General features: G+C 34.2%; 3 protein-coding genes and 1 pseudogene across 3 annotated transcripts; 1 reads left to right on the top strand and 3 right to left on the bottom strand.

Moving 5' to 3' along the window:
* The first annotated feature begins 1,392 nt into the window (after positions 1 to 1,392).
* LOC121466550 (olfactory receptor 1020-like) lies at positions 1,393 to 2,346 on the top strand. The gene has a single exon (XM_041680306.1). It carries the CDS (start codon positions 1,414 to 1,416, stop codon positions 2,344 to 2,346), a length of 933 nt encoding a protein of 310 aa, XP_041536240.1. The 5' UTR covers positions 1,393 to 1,413.
* Positions 2,347 to 9,794: 7,448 nt separating this feature from the next.
* Positions 9,795 to 10,739, bottom strand: LOC121466403 (olfactory receptor 5W2-like). The gene has a single exon (XM_041680098.1). The coding sequence runs from the start codon at positions 10,728 to 10,730 to the stop codon at positions 9,795 to 9,797; it is 936 nt and encodes a 311-aa protein (XP_041536032.1). The 5' UTR covers positions 10,731 to 10,739.
* Positions 10,740 to 15,553: 4,814 nt separating this feature from the next.
* On the bottom strand, positions 15,554 to 16,618 carry LOC121466402 (annotated as a pseudogene).
* An 81-nt stretch (positions 16,619 to 16,699) lies between these two features.
* LOC121466400 (olfactory receptor 5W2-like) lies at positions 16,700 to 17,650 on the bottom strand. Its single transcript, XM_041680097.1, has one exon. The coding sequence runs from the start codon at positions 17,630 to 17,632 to the stop codon at positions 16,700 to 16,702; it is 933 nt and encodes a 310-aa protein (XP_041536031.1). The 5' UTR covers positions 17,633 to 17,650.
* Positions 17,651 to 20,124: the final 2,474 nt, after the last annotated feature.

Raw genomic sequence — 20,124 nt, 5'->3', positions numbered from 1 at the left:
ATATGCATATAACATATAACACACACACATATAAAAAATAGTTGGCTACTAGCCAAATGGAATTTTCTTTCTCCAATTGACTTCAACTACTAATTTTACGTGAAATAATTTAGCTTGAATTTTTAACCTGTATAAGAAATTTTTGCATAATCATATAGATCATGGGTTAAAATAAGACAATATTGATATCTAAAGAGATCAACTTATTTTGGTTTTTAGTATGTTGGCAATGAATACTTACTAAATGTTTGGAATATAAAATGTGGGTTTGAAAACACTTTATATGTCCACATAGTACTGTAGACAAATACTACTATAATGTTTAAATTGAATATAAGAAAATAAAACCCCAAATGAAATATTCAAAATCACAGAAATAGAAATGCCTATTTATTTAAACCCAAATGCAAACTTTTCTTTTATGTAGTAGTACTTAGTAATACTTTGTCTATCCGTGTTAATGGGTTTCCTATGTATCATTATGGTCTATACAGATCTGTAGCCTTACCAAGGTCACTGAGAGAAAATGAATCAGAGGGATAGACAAATATACATGCCTCAGTTTTTGAAATACCTAATAAAAACAAGACAACATTCTTGAATATATTTTATGAGCAGGACTGAGCTGAATACAACTAATTTAAAATATGATCAATTTTTTTTATAATTTGGATTCTATATTTAAACACATTGTAAAATCATTCAGAATTACTAACTTGCCACTGATAATTTGAAGAGGCTGGGGAAGGAAACAAGCTTTCATTTGTGTAAATTAAGAAATGAGCCATCATTCTCAGATTATGGATGATATGCCTCAACCATGGTGGATGTTTGTCTTGTTAGGCATTTCCTTGGTGCCAATCTACAGAACTGAGAATCGCTGAAGAATGAGTCCTAGTCTTTGTTTTTTTTGTTATTCATGGCAGGTGAACAACTCTGAGGACTTTATTTGTTCTTTATGTGGGAAACACACCTCGAAGTGAAAAACAGTCTTTCTACCCTCTGTTGGCAAAGATTCTTCTGGAACTGAGACATTGTTCTTTACTATAGCAATTGATGAGAGAGATAGAAGAAAACAGAAAAAAAGTATTCATAGTCATAAAACTACACACTATTTAGAGTAACCTTTCGCCACTGATGATAGAGAGTGCTGACAAAATTAAAGATAATGTGTCACCTATCTTAAGAGCCACAACCAGCATGATGGATAAATATGAGACACGAAAACTTTAACACAAATTATAAATTCAACATATAACATCAAGATTGCAAAATTATCAAATAAATATGCTGTTATTCTTACTCTATGAGCTTGAATTAGATTACAAATAACTCTGCTATTGATTTTGAAATTTATTTATTTTCTCAGTTTCTATTCTATCTTGGCTACAGAAACCAAAATTCCTACAAATAATGAGTTTGGGGAACAGTACTGTGAAGACTGAATTCTTTCTCCTGGGATTCAGTGATCATCCAGAGCTCCAGAGTCTTCTGTTTGCTGTATTTTTCTTCATCTACTCTGTTACTCTAATGGGGAATCTTGGGATGATCTTACTGATTACCGCCAGTTCTAACTTACACATCCCCATGTACTTTTTCCTCTGTATGCTGTCCTTCATAGATGCATGCTACTCTTCGGTTATTGCCCCCAAGTTACTTGTGGATCTGATTTCTGACACGAAGACAATTTCTTACAATGGCTGTGCTACACAGTTGTATTTTTTCTGCTCTCTGGTTGATACAGAATCTTTCCTCTTGGCTGCCATGGCCTATGACAGGTATATTGCAATCTGTAACCCCTTGCTTTATACTGTAATTATGTCGAAGAGGGTGTGTGGTCAGCTTGCAGTTGGAGCATTCATGGGTGGAACTATGAGTTCCATAATTCACACCACTAATACTTTCCAGTTGTCATTCTGCTCCAAAGAAATTAACCACTTCTTTTGTGATATCTCTCCACTCTTCTCGCTGTCCTGCTTTGACACCTACACACATGACATCATTTTAGTCGTCTTTGCCAGTTTGGTGGAAGCTATCTGTCTCCTTGCAGTTCTCCTCTCTTATGTGTGTATTATAGCAGCCATCCTTAAAACAAGTTCTGCAGAGGGAAGAAGGAAAGGGTTCTCTACTTGTGCTTCTCACCTGATAGTGGTCACTATTTATCATGGGACCCTGATTTTCATTTATTTGCGCCCTAGTACAGAGCATTCAATGGATATTGACAAAATGACCTCTGTGTTCTATACATTGATTATACCCATGCTCAACCCTTTGATATATAGTCTCAGAAACAAAGATGTCAAAATTGCTTTTAGAAAAATTATTGGCAAAAAATTATTGTCTTAGGTAAATGAAAATAAACCTCACGACTTTTGCAATTACTTTCATATTTTTCTTTTCAATATTTGGAAAAATCATTGAATATTTTAGCTCCACAATTGTATGAAAAAAATGAGGTTCCAACCAGAAAGTCCTGAACCTAATTCTGAAACTAGGATCTTCCTTATCCCACTTATCTCTATCACTTTACTTTTTTAAAGTTTCCATGTTTAGTATTTGTTTCATGTAAGCTTGAATTTTCACTTAACTTCAATGATACTAATGCTGTCTTCTCTCTACTATTTTCTTTTCTTTTTATGTATTTATTTATTTTTTAATTTTATTACATTCCAACCCCAGTTCTTCCTCTCACTCCTGGCCTCCCCACTCTGCATTAGGGCTGAGCATCGTCCTATCATAGGGAATGGTCTCCAAAAAGCTAGCTCAGGCACGAGGGATAGATTCTGGTCCTACTGCCAGGGAGCCCTCAGACCAAGGTACACAACATCTCTCACAGGCAGAGGGCCTAATTTGGTCTCATGGAGGCTCCACAAATGTTGGTCTAGAGTTCATGAGTTTGTACGAACTTGGTTGAGCTCTCTTTGTAGATTTCCCCTTCATGATCTTGTCCTCCCTTGTTCATATATTCCCTGCTCCCACTTTTTCAATGGATTCCTGGAGCTTGGCCTGGGGCTTGGTTGCGGATCTCTGCATCTGGTTCCACCAATGACTGGATGAAGGCTCTATGATGACAACTGGGATATTCACCAATATGATTACAGGAAAAGGCCAGTTCAATGACTATACAAAGGAGTTGGAGAAATCACACTATTAGGGAACTAATAGTACACGTGAAACCTCTAGGACAAAAAGAAGCAAACTCACCCAGGAGGAGTAGATGCCAGGAAATAATAGTAATAAAATCATCAAAAAATAAAAAAAAACAAATTAATAAAAAAATGAGGACTGAAATCAATAAAATAGGAACAAAGAGAACAATATAAAGAATCAACGAAACAAAAAAGTTGGTTCTTTGTGAAAATAAAAAAGATAAACAATCCCTTATCCAAATTAACCAAAAGGAAGAGAGAGAATATCCAGATTAACAAAATCATAAATGAAAAGGGGGACATAGCTAAAATTTTCAATAGTCACTGAATCTTCTATTAGTTCTTTGAAAATGTGGTATAATGTGTTTGCAATAGATTTACTCTCTTCTTTAATTCTGTGTTCCATCCCACTTCACTATACAGTCAGCTTTGTGTGTTTCTTATTTTTCACTCATAATATCTGTGATCTTCCACTGGAGCATTGTGTTTCATGTGTCAAAAAGTTTATATTAGTATAAAAAAATTTGATTTGTATTTTTTCTTTCATTTCAACTCACAAATAACATGTATCCACTGTAGCTTACTTGTTCAAATAGAACTAATTCTTTAATTATTCAAATATTAACCTGTACTTTTTTGAATACACTTTTAATTCAAAATGATAATTTGTATTTTAAATTTTAATTGAACAATGGATGTGATTTTATTCTTCTTTTGAATACTCATATGGTTTACCTTTTCTACCTGCTTTGTAGTTTTATTTTGTTCTGTAGTTCTCCCAGAGTCAGTCATTCCTAATCACTTATTAATATCATTATGTTAATTACAGTACCTTCCTTACTGTAAAAACTGAGTGGTTTCATTTTAAATGGAATAAACATCAGTTCACTATTCACTGATTTAGTTTGTTTGTATAACTCTGATATTTAAAAAGGTGAATTTTCCTCTTGTTTTGACTTAACTGCTAAGAGTGGACATTTCTACTCTTATATTTTGTAAGATATTACCAAACAGGTTGTTGGCTCCTCAGAAAAGAGGATACAATATGTAAAAAACATATGTATTTCTTCCAGTGATTGAAATGTATATTTTTAATGATTGAGTGAGCGTTAAATGCCTTGATCTCTAATTATGGTCATAAAATTGTCAAAGGGGATTTTGGTAATGAGGGCACAGACAAGAAACGGAACCTATGAGTGGTAGGTGATGGCTTATTTGCCTGTTCTCCAGATCAAATAGGAAAACTCTTGCAGAAATAACAGAAAACAAACAAAACAAACTTAAGATTAAATATAGAGGATGAATTCAAAGGAAAGGCTCATGATACTAAAAATGTATAGTAAGTTTTGATTCTAAACCAGCGCTTATTCACTGCAGCATGTAATATTTTATAAAGAATATTTCTCTCTCTCTTTCTCTCTCTCTCTCTCTCTCAATATATATATATATATATATATATATATATATATATATATATATGAAATGAAATAAGACCTGTCCAACACTGGCTTTAAAAACTGAAGAAAGAAGGCCGGGCGGTGGTGGCGCACGCCTTTAATCCCAGCACTCGGGAGGCAGAGGCAGGCGGATCTCTGTGAGTTCGAGACCAGCCCGGTCTACAAGAGCTAGTTCCAGGACAGGCTCCAAAACCACAGAGAAACCCTGTCTCGAAAAAACCAAAAAAAAAAAAAAAAAAAAAAAAAAAAAACTGAAGAAAGATTTGTACCTTAATATTGAATGCAGTAAATAATTCAACTTTAATAGCAAAGAGGAAATATGCTTTTAAGTTTCCGATAGATCATTCTTTGTAAATAATTGTGGCATTCCAACCTTCCCCCAGACAAAAATTTTATAAGCTAGTGTAAAGTGCATTGCTTTAGGCTTCTTTACTCAAGTGTGCTTTGGAATATGACATCTGGGACTTAGACGACAATGTAGTTGAAGCAACTAAGGAAGGATATAAGATGGTTTGTATGGACTGCATGAACTCCTATACACAGCTCTACGCCGGACTGAAGGTGGCAAAAGGAAAACCATAATTGGATGTTGTACAGATTTGCACATAGGTCTGAGACTAGAAGTCATGGGTTGGTTATGGCCAACTGGAGAAATGAATTCTAAAGAGGACAGTGTTTGAGACTCAAGTCTGCATTTCATGATATGATGATAAAAGTAATGCCATCTCTTCTGTATGCACTAAGGATGTAGTTTCTCATATTTGTTTTAGTATTATATTATATAATGTTTGCATTAACTCCTTGTTTAAGAGTTGAAATCTATGTGAATTGACTATGACCAAAAACTTACTATGTGCCGGGCGGTGTTGGCGCATGCCTTTAATCCCAGCACTCGGGAGGCAGAGGCAGGTGGATCTCTGTGAGTTCGAGGCCAGCCTGGTCTACAAGAGCTTGTTCCAGGACAGGAACCAAAAGCTACGGAGAAACCCTGTCTCGAAAAATCACAAAAAAAAAACAAAAAAAAAAAACAAACAAACAAAAAAAAACAAAAAAACAACTTACTATGTAAATAATCAAATACAGATTTGAATCCATATCGGTCTTAAAAACCAATTTCCTTTCCTTTATGTAACATTTTGCTGAAATGCAAATGAAATTATCAATAAAAATGGTAGAGTCCTGTTAATATGTAAACATGATTGATGTCTTCATGGAAGAATCTCTGTTTGCCTAAGGATTCAGAACTTGTACTGATACAAAATGAATAACATTAACCTTGTTCCTGTTCCTGGTCTCAGATTCTTACGAATTAGTTTTTCACAGATAAAACTTTTTAATTGTATGTTTCAGCATCTTGAATTTCATACTTGTAGAGAAATTGAAAAACAAAAACTTTTTTTTTTTAGAAAAGTTGCTTTTTTTTTAGTTCAGGTTTATAGCTCAATATTAGGGTACCAGCTTAACATGACCAAAGCCATGACTAATTCCCAACAGAAAAAAAATCTATCTGTATCTTGCTTTGTGTTGCCAATTGTTATATTTAATTAACAAGAGTAAATTCTTCAGAAAAAGGCAAACATTTTAATCATATAAAAAAATCCAAGCTGATATATATCCACACATTTATAAAGGAAAGCATGAAAAAATATTCTCCCTAAAATACAGCCATCAAAAACTGGTTTTTGAAATGGGGTCAAAAATGAACAATTGCCACACTGTATGGGTACAAAATAGGTGTGGTGAAGCTAATTTTAGTTGTCTGTTTTGATTTACATTTTGAAAAAATATTCAGTTATTACGTATATTAGCTCCACCTGGTCAGTCTTACTGTGTCATTTGCTACAAATCCTATATGTAAAGGATGTATGCAAAAGAACGGATGTTCAAGGTATAAAAGAATTCAGGTAACGTAATATTCTAGGCAATTTCATGTTTCCTCTGAAACCCTGCTGACTCTCTGGCTATTATGTTTTTGCTGATTTGGAGGTTTTCTTTAGCTCTCTAAAGGGCTAGCAAACTTATAATAGAAAATTCTAAGGTTATGTGGTTTTGTAACTGACTTATATGACAGTTTTAAAGTTATCTACTGTATTTCGGTATGATGATTGTTACACTAAAATATTCAATGCATTCCTGTAGGAAATATTGAGCAATGTTCAATTTGATGTAACTACCTATATTTTCTAATCATGTTAATCAAATAAAGCATGTTACCCTAGAGCTTTGTTAATTGTTTGGTGTGTGTGGGTTGTTTGTAGTCATCCTGGGACACTTCTGATTTTTATTGAACTCCTCTTCCATGCTTCCCTCCCTCTAGGGATACATCCTTCTACAGGCTGCAGTCTACTCTGACAGCTTCTAAACTCACTTTCTAAGAAGCTTTCATCCCATGTCATGCCAGTTACATGCCCATATCAAGACAGAGCATGGGAAGAACATATGATTAAAACTGATTGGTTCAAGGAATTTCTGAAAGATACTTGAATTTTAATAGAGAATATGCTTTTTTCAACCTGTGGTAAAACATTTAGGGTAAAATTTTAGGATATCAGAAACAATGAACTAAGATGCCAACTAAAGATAAACTTATGAAATTATAAAATATACTTCTAGGTATATTAGTCATAGACTATGTCTACTTTTAAACTTCTCACTTCACAAAAATATTTGTGTGTCACTGAGTCAATGATTACTGTCAAGTAAGGTCAAAGGATGTCCCTGGTACCAAGAAAAATCAGAGTCATTAATCTGTCTAGACATGAACACAGGAAAAATTGTGTCTGAAATCTGGGAACAGCTCTGATTGATCTACAGGAGAACAAGTGTATTTCAGTGACATGAATATAGTATAGGATTTCCACTGGCTGACAAATTTTAAATGCCTTTTAATCTCATATATAAGTATAGTGCATCTTGGCCACTCACCATTCCCCTTCTCCAGTTTCCCAATTTGGTAACCTAACATATGTACAAGTGTCTTACAATTTCAAGTTGGTTTTTTTATAATCCACCAATAAAAATTTGCTGAACATAAATTTACGTAGTAAAGTCATTTAGTAAGGCAAGTGTCTTAGTGTTTATTGCTGCTGTGAAGAAACACAATGATCAGAGAAACTTATAAATGAAACATTTTATTGTGGCAGCTTGCTCACAGTTCACAGTATCAGTCCATAATGGCAGCAACATTATGAGATGCAGACAGGATTGGTGCTGAAGTAATAGCTGAGTGTTCTACATCTTCAGAAGAGTCACAGAAGTGCTGTCATATGTTAACTTTGTTGCCCTGAAAGGTGTGTTATTTAGTTTCTGTCATAGGTGTTACAAAGACTAAGTGTCATTGGAAGGATAGCTGGTGAGGCTTTTTCAGAAGCAGATTTCCATGGAGGTCATTATCAGTTTCATTGTGGACCAGATCAGTATTAAAATAGCATAGTTTTTGTTCAAAGAAGTAGTTCCTTGGCATTATTATAGACTAAGCTTTTTAAAAGCATTCTCAAGATTAGTGTGGGATTACAGGTCAGTAGAAGTCATTGACATGCTGAGAATAAATAAGACAGCTGGAAAGTTCCACAATGTAATTTGTCATGGGTCACTTTTTAACAGAAGGGAAAAATATCCAGTAAGAAAGAATGTCATTTATAAAAAAATTATTATAGAAATATGTTTTTAATCAGGGCTGGGAAAGGAAAAAGATATTCACAAACTGAATGAGTGGCAGAGTAGAGAGAGTTTTGCCCTGGTTGGACAATACCAGTGCTTCTTGCTTTTAATTTTTTTAATTATTTAATGTCTTATTTTTAGTTGACCCAATAGTATACAAATTTATGGGCTGCAATGTAATGTCAAGAGGTACATGCACATTATATAACAATCAAATTATCACAGTTGTCATATTAATTACCTAGAATATTTATGATTTCTGTGTGGTTCAATGATAGAAATAATCTCTCATTTTGAGTTATATAGGATAGTTGACTTTACTCAGACTTATTTGTACTACAAAGTCAAGTTTATTCAACCTTTTCCATTCAAAAAATTAAGCATAAAATATGAGTAATGAGTACATAAATATTTAAGTAGATGTTTTCATCAGAGGACATAAAATTGTCAAAAACATCAGTATGTCCCAGGAAGTGAAAGTTATAGGCACTCTGCTGCTTACTTGGCCCATTTCTGACTTCTACCTTGTATACCTTTACTTATCTGGACAGCTCAGCATCTCTGATTCCAGCTTATGCATCTGAATTCCATCATCCTACCTAGATATCTCCAGAGGTTAAGGTGCATATTTCAGAGTCCTTTCTTCTTGGGCATATAGATATAAAGAACTTTCTTTACCTTCCCTGCCTTTCAAATTCATAGTATTAAAAAAGTATAATGAAAAATGCGGAGGCCAAAAAATACAAGCCTCTTTCCACCTTGTGTGAAGTTCAGAGTGTTTCAACCTGCTCAAAGTTGTTAACAAAAAGTGTGCCTACACACCCTGACCTAAAGTTTGGTTGCTTGATGTTTTGCTTTAGGAAGGCCGAAACAGGTAAATCCACTCCACTCTAATTAAAGGTCAGATAATTCTAGCTGCTTCTCCTTCTTTTGGATTAAGAGGTTTGACCTTGAGAGTGGCTGCCTTCCAGACTCCTGGTCTAGGGTGGGTTCACTGCCTAAACCACAGAATGCCTTTCTCAAGAATTAATGACTTGATGTCTCAAGCTTGAAGAATGTAATTGTTCTAGTTGTCCTTTGCATCATGTTAACGTGGTGTTTTGCCTCCTTCCTGCTTTACATATTGAAGTTTAAGAGTGTATGCAAAATTAAACACAGGTGAATTTCAGCGTTCACTGTAACTTCCTCCCTATATTATCCTATGCTTCTGTTTATTATTCTTCGTGTCTTCATTGTTCTTACTTATTTTTCTAATCCCCATGCTTCTACACTGGTAGGGGGTATACTTGTCAAAACTGTTCTCTTACAGAAAAACACACAAACAAATATGATGTAGTGAAATACAGAGTATTTTTTAAAACTACATGAGGGTTGTACATAGCAGTTATAAAATATATATTATAAAAAACAATAAATAATTATAAATAGTTACATGAGGCTTATCTTTCATTGTATCTAATTTAAAGTAACAAGATCATCTGCTTATAAATTTATATTAAAATATGTATGCATATTGAGAAATATCTATTTAATTAAAGGCAACGCTACCTCGCAGGTATTTTTTTACACTTGATTTTACATCCTTGTTCCTCAAGCTGTAAATCAATGGATTGAGCATGGGGATCACAAGAGTATAAAACAATGAGGTCATTTTGTCTTGATCCAGGGAATAGGCAGAACTTGGCCTGAAATACATAAAGAGCATTGTTCCCTGGAAAATTGCAACAACAGTCAGATGGGAAGTACACGTGGAGAAAGCTTTGAATCTCCCCTCAGCAGAGCGAATCTTCAAGACTGATAAGATGATGTAGCAGTAAGAGACAAGGACTCCTGAGATGGTGCTCAGTTCAATAAACCCAAATAGGGTGAATATGACTAGTTCATTGACCTCTGTACCTGAGCAAGATAGTAATAGGAGAGGAGGGACATCAAAGAAGAAATGGTTGATCTCACTGGATCCACAGAAACACAAGCGAAATGTCAGTGTTGTGTGTGTCAAAGCATCTACCATTCCAACCAGATAAACTACAGCCAGGAGCTGATAGCACACCTTTCTGGACATGTCTACTGCATACAGCAAGGGGTTACTAATAGCCTTGTACCTATCAAAAGCCATCACTGCCAGAAGCACACACTCAGCATCTGTAAAAATGCAGAAGATGAAAAACTGTAGAGCACAACCAACAAATGGAATTGAATTGCTTTTGGCCACAAGGCCCATCAGCATTTTTGGTCCAACTGCAGTAGAATAACAGATGTCAGAAAAAGAGAGGTGGCTGAGGAAAAAATACATTGGTGTGTGAAGCTGGGGCTCCATTCTGATCAATGTGATCATTCCAAGATTCTCAATGAGAATAATGAGATAAATAAATAGAAAAGTAGTAAATAAAATCACCTTGATTACAGGGTTATTGGTAATTCCCAAGAGAAGAAACTCCGTGGCTGAGCAGTTCCCAACCTCCATTCTTCTTTGTTTGATGAGCTGTTTCCAAATAAAAAGATAAATTAGGGATTGTTTTATGTCTAAAATATTGTTATTATGTTATATACTCTTATTATACATTATATATAATACATATTTTTTTTTCAATACAGGGTTTTTCTGTATAGCTTTGACAGTCCTGGAACTTGCTCTGCAGACCATGATGACCTTAAACTCACAGAGAACCTTATGTCTCTGGCTCTTTAATCTTGGGATTAAAGATGTGCACAACGACCTGGCTCAATATTTTTTTCTTTAAACTGGTGTATGTTTTCTCAGTAAACAACATAGGCAGATATTATTTTATAGAAACATTATTATAAAAGTCTATGTAAGTTGTTCATTAATAAATAGTTCATGTAAGTGATTTATCTTGATGATTCAGACACACAGTTTGACAACATATTTGAATAAATTAAATATTGACTCCATAGTAAAAATAATATAAAATCACACAAGGAGAAGTTAGAAGGTAAAAGGGAGCAAAATTCATTTGCTTGATAAAAAGAGCACATTTGTTGCTGAAGACATATATTTGAGATTCCTTGCTCAGCCTAGATATAGTAGGGAGGGCCCTGGACCTTCCTCAAAATAATGTGCCTTATCCTGTCTGAGGAGTGAATGAGAGGTTGAGTATGAGATTAGGAGAAGGGAAGGAAAGGGAGTGGGAACTGGAATTGGTAAGTAAAATCAAAGAAGATCGTTTGTTTTGTTTTGAAACAATAAATTAATTAAAAATAAAAGAATCTATTTTGAACAAAAGGGAAAAAAGAATAAAAAAGAAATATATTTGAATTTAACAGTATTAACACTATTTATTTTGTTGCATAGGCATTAATAAAATGGAAATTATTCTGTTAATTTAGTGTGAAGGTTTTGTTGAATAATCAATTATGTTTTGAGGACATGTTCTACATGTTACCTTTACTGCTTTGTCAAAATATTAATTATCCATTTATTAAATTTACCAAATTCCAAATTATAAATGATAAATTATTTGGATCATGAGAAGATATGACATCAATCAAGATAGAATAAAGATTCTACTAAGTACAGTGGCTTCTCACTAGTTCTTAGATTAGAAGGGTTGTTACAAAGTAAGTGGAAAGATGCCTAACAGTTTCTGAAGTTATACATGTCTTGTCATCTCCTTTATATTTGCACTTTTGTGTGTGTATGTATGTCAGAGCCCTAACATGAGTCTGTCTTTTAATGTAGAAATATTGGAATGTAGATGGAAGTCTGATTCTTACTTTTTATACTCAACAGTAGTTGCACTTAATTACTCTATTCTTGCATATAAACTGAAATTAATATATGCATGATTATTTGTATCATTAATTGTCTTATTATTTAGTAAAACACAATTTAGATTACATGCATATTACTTTTGTAAAGTGATTTGCAACATAATGGTTTACCAATGACTTCAGAATAAATATGAACAAATAAATCCTTAAAATGTTTATACAAATAACAAGTTAAGTAATTTAATGGTTTACTGATGACTTCAGAATAAATATGAACAAATAAATCCTATTTAAAAATGTTCATACAAATAGCAAGTGAAGTAATTTAATAATACATAGTACAAACCGGAAGATATCATTGTCATCTAGATTGTATATTATGTTTAACTTCATGAGTTATTCACTTACACATTACCCAATACCAATATGTCAGTTTCTCAAAGAAAACTAAATTATTTCAATATAAATAAATGATTAAATAGAAATAAATAATTACTGAATGAATAAGAGAGAAGGAAGGATGGATGGAACAAAGAAACTAACATACCTGAGTTGAGTCTTTCTGTTTTCATCAGTGATGCATGAACTATATGTAGATGACCTGTTATTTTCACTCAAATGCTACTGGAGCATAAATATGACAAAACTCTTCTTGGGGTACACTCTTTTATTCATCAATGGCTAATTAAATTCCTTGATGATCTTTTCCCCAAGGGATACTATGGCAACTTCAGTAATGTTGAAATTACACATTTTTACAAGTACTGTATGACTTAAGTGGCACCATTGATTTCCCTACTTCAGCTCAAATAAAGGTGATCAAGCAACACAATTCTTTTTAACAAAGATAAAAATGTACATATTTCAAAATGATCTATACCTTAATGTGTTTCTGGGTATTACAATAATAATCCATAGAGAAAATAAAGCACATGTATACATATCTATATTAAATTCACGTTCACACTAAGATATAGAAGTCAATGTGTATTATATATAGTCAAATTATATGCTAACTCCTTTTCATTCTTCTATTTGGATATTCCAGTAACAAGGACATTTATGTGGTTTAAGATAAAGACAAAAAGTTATATCACTAAAGCTTTCAACACAGTAATCACTGCTACAGTATTCAAATATGCTTGCCTTAAAACAGTGGTAAAGATAATATGTAGTTTAGAGATATTATAACTGGAGAACTGATGAGGATTTGTTATTTGAAAGTTAAAGTCTGTAAAAGAAGAACATTGATTCATACACAAGTCTAGCCAATTTTTCAGTTTATATTTCAGTCATAAATATTTTCAAATAACTCCATACAATGCAATATCAAAAAAATATCAAACCTATAAATTCAGGGAAATAACACTTACAATTCGATCCTTTTATACTAGACTTTTCTGAGACAAGGTAAATTGTGTTTTATTAAAAGACATGATACATGACATGAGAAAAATATACAAAGAATCTGAAAAGATTAGTTACACTCTGAAGAAAGAAACAAAGCATTCTATCATCAGAAAAATGTTTCCAGAATATACAAAGAACACATAAATTCAATTTAAAATAGACAACAGATGTTATTCTTTAATTTTTATTTTTTTTTAAATTGACACTAGGTTCTTCCCTCAGATAATACATCCCAAGCACAGTTTTCCCTCCCTCTGCTTGTCCTACCTATCCTAGTCTTCTTTTCCCCACAGATCCACTTCCCCTCACCATTTTCTCTTCAGAAGAGCAGACCACAACAAAACAGACAAAACAAGATACAATAGGACATAGTGAAAGCCTAACAGTTTTTGTTTCTCAGTTTGTAGAACTTTGGATTCTTTCCAATTAGTTCATACCCATTTTATTTAAACATATGAGTTTATATGACCATCAAAACAGTCTTCAATCATTATAAGAGAAAAACACAGGGCAACACATGGAAATTTAATACTTTAATTACAGTCTCTCTGGGAGAGTCAACTACTGTTATTTGGTTGCATGGACATGCTGTCAAGCTGTTTTGTAAATCATTACATTTATATGAATGGATTTATGCTACTCACAGTCTCGGTTGGGAAACTTTTATTGTAGTTGGCAATGATTAGTCCACAAAATCATCTGTGAATAAATAGGTGAGGAAGGAGGACTGTGGAGTGCTCAGGCAAAAATTGAGCCCAGAGTTTTAGGAAATATCACAGAAAAAAGTATGAGTCACAGGATGGGAAGAAGAGTAGGGAAATGATTTGTTCTAGATATGACATGTGATTACCTGGGCCTGTCAACATTTCTTTGTGGGCAAAGTGAGGTTTTGTAGCATAAATAATAAAATCCCAGAGACAGATATCGGGGTTCAACCCAAAGATCAGAAAAGCAAAGCAGCCAACCACTGGCTCCTACCTATACCTCAGACCAAAATGGGTATCCTGCCTCCACAAATCCTCAGAATGAGACTCAGCTGAGACCTGCCTCCTCCCATCTTCTATTTCTTTCTAGTGCTCTGATTAAAGGCATGCTCCACTATTGCTTAGTTTCTATGTTGAACTACTGGGATTAAAGGTGTCACCACTGCCTTGTCTGTAAGGCTGACCAGCATGGCTGTTTTACATTCTGATCTTCAGGATAGCTTTACTCATTAAAATACAAATGAAATATCTCTACAAGATTTCTACAATTCCAGAGGAACTGTTGTTATTTAATAGAATCTGGGGACATAGAGTCATATTCTCCAATGATACAGATGATGCTTAGTTTCTTATGCTCTATCAAAAAACTCCCACCAATGGTCATTCATTAAGCTCTAATTAAAGTCAGAAAAATCACAAGAAAAGAGCCTGGGAGGAGGAAGGGATTTTTTTGGGGGGTGGGGGGAGAAAAATTTGTTTATGGAGGGAGAGAAGGCAATGAGAGTTGACTACGGTCCATGCATATTATACTTATAAGTCCACATGAAATTGTCAAAGAATAAAAAAGTTAAAAGATAGTAAATCACTTTTAATTTGGGTACTCACAAATATTTTATATACTTTCATTTATTTGTTTATTTGTTTCATGGATGCTAGTAATCCAAAGTTGGGTCCTTATCATTGAACAACAAGCACTTTAACCATTGAATTCTATCCAAATGCTCCTTTTCCTTGAATTCTTATAAGAAAATGTAAGCAATAGATTGAAATCTATATCATCTACACCTTGAGCTTCTGATCCACAGGTTTCTACTTCTTCAGATTTTTTTCAGTTGAAATTAGTATTTTTTTCATTTTATATTCTCTCTTTTAACTTTTTCTTAAATTGATGAGTACTCCATGAGACTGGGCATTTTAATTATTTGAGATTATCATACAAAGAAATCTGTGACTGACATTTGTTTCTTAAAAGAGATTTTTGTGTGGATGTCTCTCTGTGTGTGTCTTAATGTGGTTCTCTCTCTCTCTCTCTCTCTCTCTCTCTGTGTGTGTGTGTGTGTGTGTGTGTGTACATTTGGGTTTGTGACTTCGCACACTTGTATAATTTTATCCACATAGTACTTTCTCAAGCAATGTTATGTTAGCCAGTATCACATTTTATTTATTCATTTTTGCTCTCTGTATTCAATATATTATGACAGTGCTTTTCCTCGCTGGACCTTGCAATTGCTGTTAACTGTGAGGTGCAGGTAGAGAAAGCTTTGAACCTTCCCTCAGTAGAGTGGATCTTCAAGACTGATGAAGTAAGAGTAAAAGAAAAGGACTCCTGATTTTGTGCTCAGTTCAATAAAACCAAAAACAATAAATAAGTTCAGTTCATTAACTTGTGTGTCAGAGCAAGAGAGGAGGTAAAGTGGAGGTAAATCACAGAAGAAATGGTTGATTTCACTGGACACACAGAAACACAAGCGAAATGTCAATGTTGTGTATTTCACAGCATCTACAATACCTACCATGTAAACCACAGCCAGGAGTTGGTAGCACACTTGGCTGGACATATCTCCTGCATACAACAAGGGGGTGCTTATTGCCTTCTACCGATCAAATGTCATCATTGCCAGAAGCATACACTCCACATCTGTAATAATGCAGAAGATGAAGAACTGCACAACACACCCAAGAAAAGGAACTGAATTGCTGCTCCTGGCAAGCAGGTCCGATAATATCTTAGGGCAAACTGCAGTAGAATAGCAGTCATCAGAGACAGAGAGGTGGCTCAGGAAGAAATATATTGGCATGTGAAGCTGGTGATCCATTCTAATCCAAATGATCAACAAATCCAAGACTTTCAATAAAAATAATGAGATAAATGAGATAAAATAAATAAGCCCTAACCGTAACCCTTCCCAGGGAAGCCTGTTGTTTTATTGAAGGGAAACAAAGAAGTGGATCTGGGGGATATAGGAGAGTGTGGGGGGTGGATAGAAGGGCAACTGTGATCAAAATGTAATGTATGAGAGAAGAATATAAGAAAAAGCAAACAAAAATACATATACATCGTCAATTATGGTAATCAAGAGAATTTTATAGTGATGAATATTATGCACTAGTATTATATACATATATATTCAAACATGCAACATTTTCATATCTACTACATTAATGTACTTAGGTGTTAGAACAAATACATATTTTACTGGTTCAAACTACAATTTACAACTTCCATCTATGCCATCATTACAATTTTCCAGAAAAAAAAATTCCCAAGCGTTATAAATAAACGTTCAGGCACATGTGACAGAGTTGTTTAGGACCACATTTTCACTTTCAGTTTTTGTAGAGCCTCTTTCACATCCGTGTTCCTGAGGCTGTAAATCAAAGGGTTCAACATGGGAATCACAAGAGTGTAGAACAATGAGGTCATTTTGTCTTGATCCAGGGAATAAGAAGAACTGGGGCGAAAGTACATGAACAGCATAGTTCCCTGGAAAATGGCCACTGTGGTCAGATGGGAGGTGCAGGTGGAGAAAGCTTTGAATCTCCCCTCAGCAGAACGGATCTTCAAGACCGATAAAATGATGTAACAATAAGAGACCAGAACTCCTGAGATGGTGCTCAGTTCAATGAAGCCAAAAACAGTAAATAAAGCCAGTTCATTGACTTGTATATCTGAGCAAGAGAGGAGGTAAAGTGGAGGCAAATCACAAAAGAAGTGATTGATCTCATTAGACCCACAAAAACATAAGCGGAATGCCAAGGTTGTATGTATTAAACCATCTGTTGTTGCTACCAGGTAAACCCCAGCCATGAGCATGGAACACACCATGCTGGACATGTTCACTGTATAGAGCAAGGGGTTGCTGATGGCCTGGTACCTATCAAAGGCCATCACTGCTAGCAGAAGACACTCAGAATCTGCAAAGACACAGAATGTTAAGAACTGCAGAGCACAACCAACAATGGGAATTGATTTCTCCTCAGCCACGAGGTCTACCAGCATCTTAGGTCCAATTGCTGTGGAATAGCAGAGGTCACAGAAAGAGAGGTTGCTAAGAAAAAAGTACATGGGTGTGTGGAGCTGAGAGTCCACTCTAATTAAAATGATCATCCCAAGATTGGCCAGAAGAGTAATGAGATAAACAAGTAAGAATGTGGTGAATAGGCCTACCTTTATGCCAGGATTATTGGTAATTCCCAAGAAAATGAATTCATCCACAGAAGAGCAATTTCCCCTATCCATTCTTCTTTATTTTGTAAATTTTAAAAGATAATTTTCAAAACTGAGTAGGTGCATTCTTAGTTATCTCTAAAAAAGAAAATAATTCATTCTCTGGATTTATTTTGTTCAGAAATCTGTTCAATAAGCTACTATGTAAATAGATCTTTATGGTAGCAATCATAATAAAACATACCTGATAGTTTGAAGTTTCTGTTGTCATGATATGTAACATCCATATACTATTGTGCAAAATGTACTTATTACATTTTCAATATTTTGACCCTCTACTCCATTACCTTTGCAAACATGTTTTGATTTCCTGAAATCTTACATGATCTTAAAAATATGTTGACAAAAACATAATTCAAAGAGATTTTAGGCTATAAAATAAAATGTTAGACATTTATTGCATTTAAAAACATTTAAATAAGCAGAAATATTAATTACATATATTCAGATCCTCTAAAATCATGGTTGGTTGAAAGAATATTTGACAATTCTAAAAGCAATAGATGTCTATGACACTGGTTGATTAAAATTAAAATCATTGTATTCAGATGCCATGTAGCTTGTAGTATGTGATAACAAAGAAATAAATAAGATTTCTTGCAATAATATACTTTATTCTTACTGGTCTTTGTGTCTTTTCCAAAGAATTGTCTAGAGACAAACATCTAGACTCTGGGCACTTGAAGAAGCATATTAAAAGAAAAGTGGTAAATCTGTGACTTAACACTAATATTTGACTTCTGTTTAGTTTTTAAGTCAAGAATTACATCTTAAACATAAAAAGAGTGTAAGGAAACATGAAATTTTCAGAGCTCTTTTTGTGTGTTCTTTAATATGTGATAGATTAGCATTTGTAGGACTCTTAAATGAAATCTTGTGAGTAGGAAACAGGGATGGATACACATTGAAAGCCGTTTTCATTACACTGGCTCAGTAAGTATTACTTATGGTTTATATGGTGTTGAAGTAAAGTTGAATTATCACATGCTATTGTTTATGAAGTTGTATTCCATTATCTGTTAAAGGAACAATCAACAGAGAACACTAGCAAAGACTGTAATTATCATATCGTCATGATGGTTACATAATAAGAGTGTTGTTTATGAATTCAAATTAGATAAATTGAGTAAAATGCTCATATTAAGTTCAAAATCTACTTTTGAGAAAAAACTGTCATTTAATTATTTTACTTCATAAGGCATTAACATAAGCAGCGAGAAATTAATTGATGTAGCCCTCACTGTTTCCAAAGATGATCAATATTTTTAACTTTGTGTTTTTAAATGTTGAAATACAGGAACTTACCTGAGGTGAACAGTTCAGTCTTACATGAATACTAGGTAGTGTGTGCTTTTTCATGCAGTTAAAATTTGGGGTTTAAATCTCTGAAGCTATTTCCCTAAGGTTTTCGTGTTATGAAACCATTTAATTAATTACATTTCTCATTCAGAATTTTCCCCAAAGAATAACATTTTAGGCATAGTTTGAGCTTAAGTTTCCCTCTATCTCAACCATCCCACTCCCCCAAGCTCTCCCCAACTCTCCCTTCTCTCTCCCCCTCTCCCCTTCCCCCACTGCACCCCCCCCCATGCTCCCAACTTTTGCATGGTGATCTTGTCTGCTTCCATTTTCCAGGAGGATCTATATATGTTTTTCTTTGGGTTCACCTTATTATTTACCTTCTCTTGGATTGTGAACTATAGGTTTAATGTCCTTTGTTTATGGCTAGAATCTACTAATCCATGCCATATTCCTCTTTTTGAGTCTGGGCTATCTCATCAGAATAGTGTTTTCTATTTCCATCCATTTTCATGCAAAATTCAGAATGTCATTGTATTTTTTTACCACTGAGTAGTATTCTAATGTGTATATGAGCCACACTTTCTTTATTCATTCTTACATTGAGGGGCATCTAGGTTGTTTCCAGGTTCTGGCTATTACAAATAGTGCTGCTATGAACATTGTTGAACAAATGCTTTTATAGTATGATTGGGCATCTCTTGGGTAATATCATTTAGTAATGTTTATAAATTACAGAACGTATGTGCAAAATCTTTATGTAAACATAACCTTATAGAAAATAGTTAAAAAACAAATTAGTAGAGGAGTGACATTTGAGTTATTATAGTTTAGGAGAGACCAAAATGATCCCAAGGCAATGTAGACTATTGGTTATGCCCTAGGATTTCCTTCAGAGGTTGAGATAAGTCTACCTAAACTTGTAAGATTCGAGCTGGATCTGACCTAAAAGCTTCCTCCCTAAGAACAACATTTCATATTAGCAGAATCTGCTATGCCTACTCCCAAGGAAGAAAAAAAGTCAAAATTCTGCCTCGCTGAGATGCTTATTTACCACAGGAATTTCCAGCACAGCACTATAGCAATATAGTAGTGGTCCTTAAGTCTTGGCTGTAAGATTGGACTTAAGTCAACTCAGCAGTATGGAAATCACGCATGAAAATAAAACCTAGCCTACTACCAATGGTTAGTGAGATCAGAGATCT

The sequence above is a fragment of the Microtus oregoni genome, unplaced genomic scaffold (assembly GCF_018167655.1).
Source record: "Microtus oregoni isolate MIOR12 unplaced genomic scaffold, Mior012 000033F_ref0000390, whole genome shotgun sequence".
Classification (NCBI taxonomy): domain Eukaryota; kingdom Metazoa; phylum Chordata; class Mammalia; order Rodentia; family Cricetidae; genus Microtus; species Microtus oregoni.
Note: the sequence above shows the minus strand (reverse complement) of the source record. Positions and strands in the feature narration are given on the sequence as shown.

Excerpts from the sequence above, each read along its gene's own strand:
- LOC121466550 (XM_041680306.1), top strand. The coding sequence starts at position 1,414 with ATGAGTTTGGGGAACAGTACTGTGAAGACTGAATTCTTTCTCCTGGGA.
- LOC121466403 (XM_041680098.1), bottom strand. The coding sequence starts at position 10,730 with ATGGAGGTTGGGAACTGCTCAGCCACGGAGTTTCTTCTCTTGGGAATT.
- LOC121466400 (XM_041680097.1), bottom strand. The coding sequence starts at position 17,632 with ATGGATAGGGGAAATTGCTCTTCTGTGGATGAATTCATTTTCTTGGGA.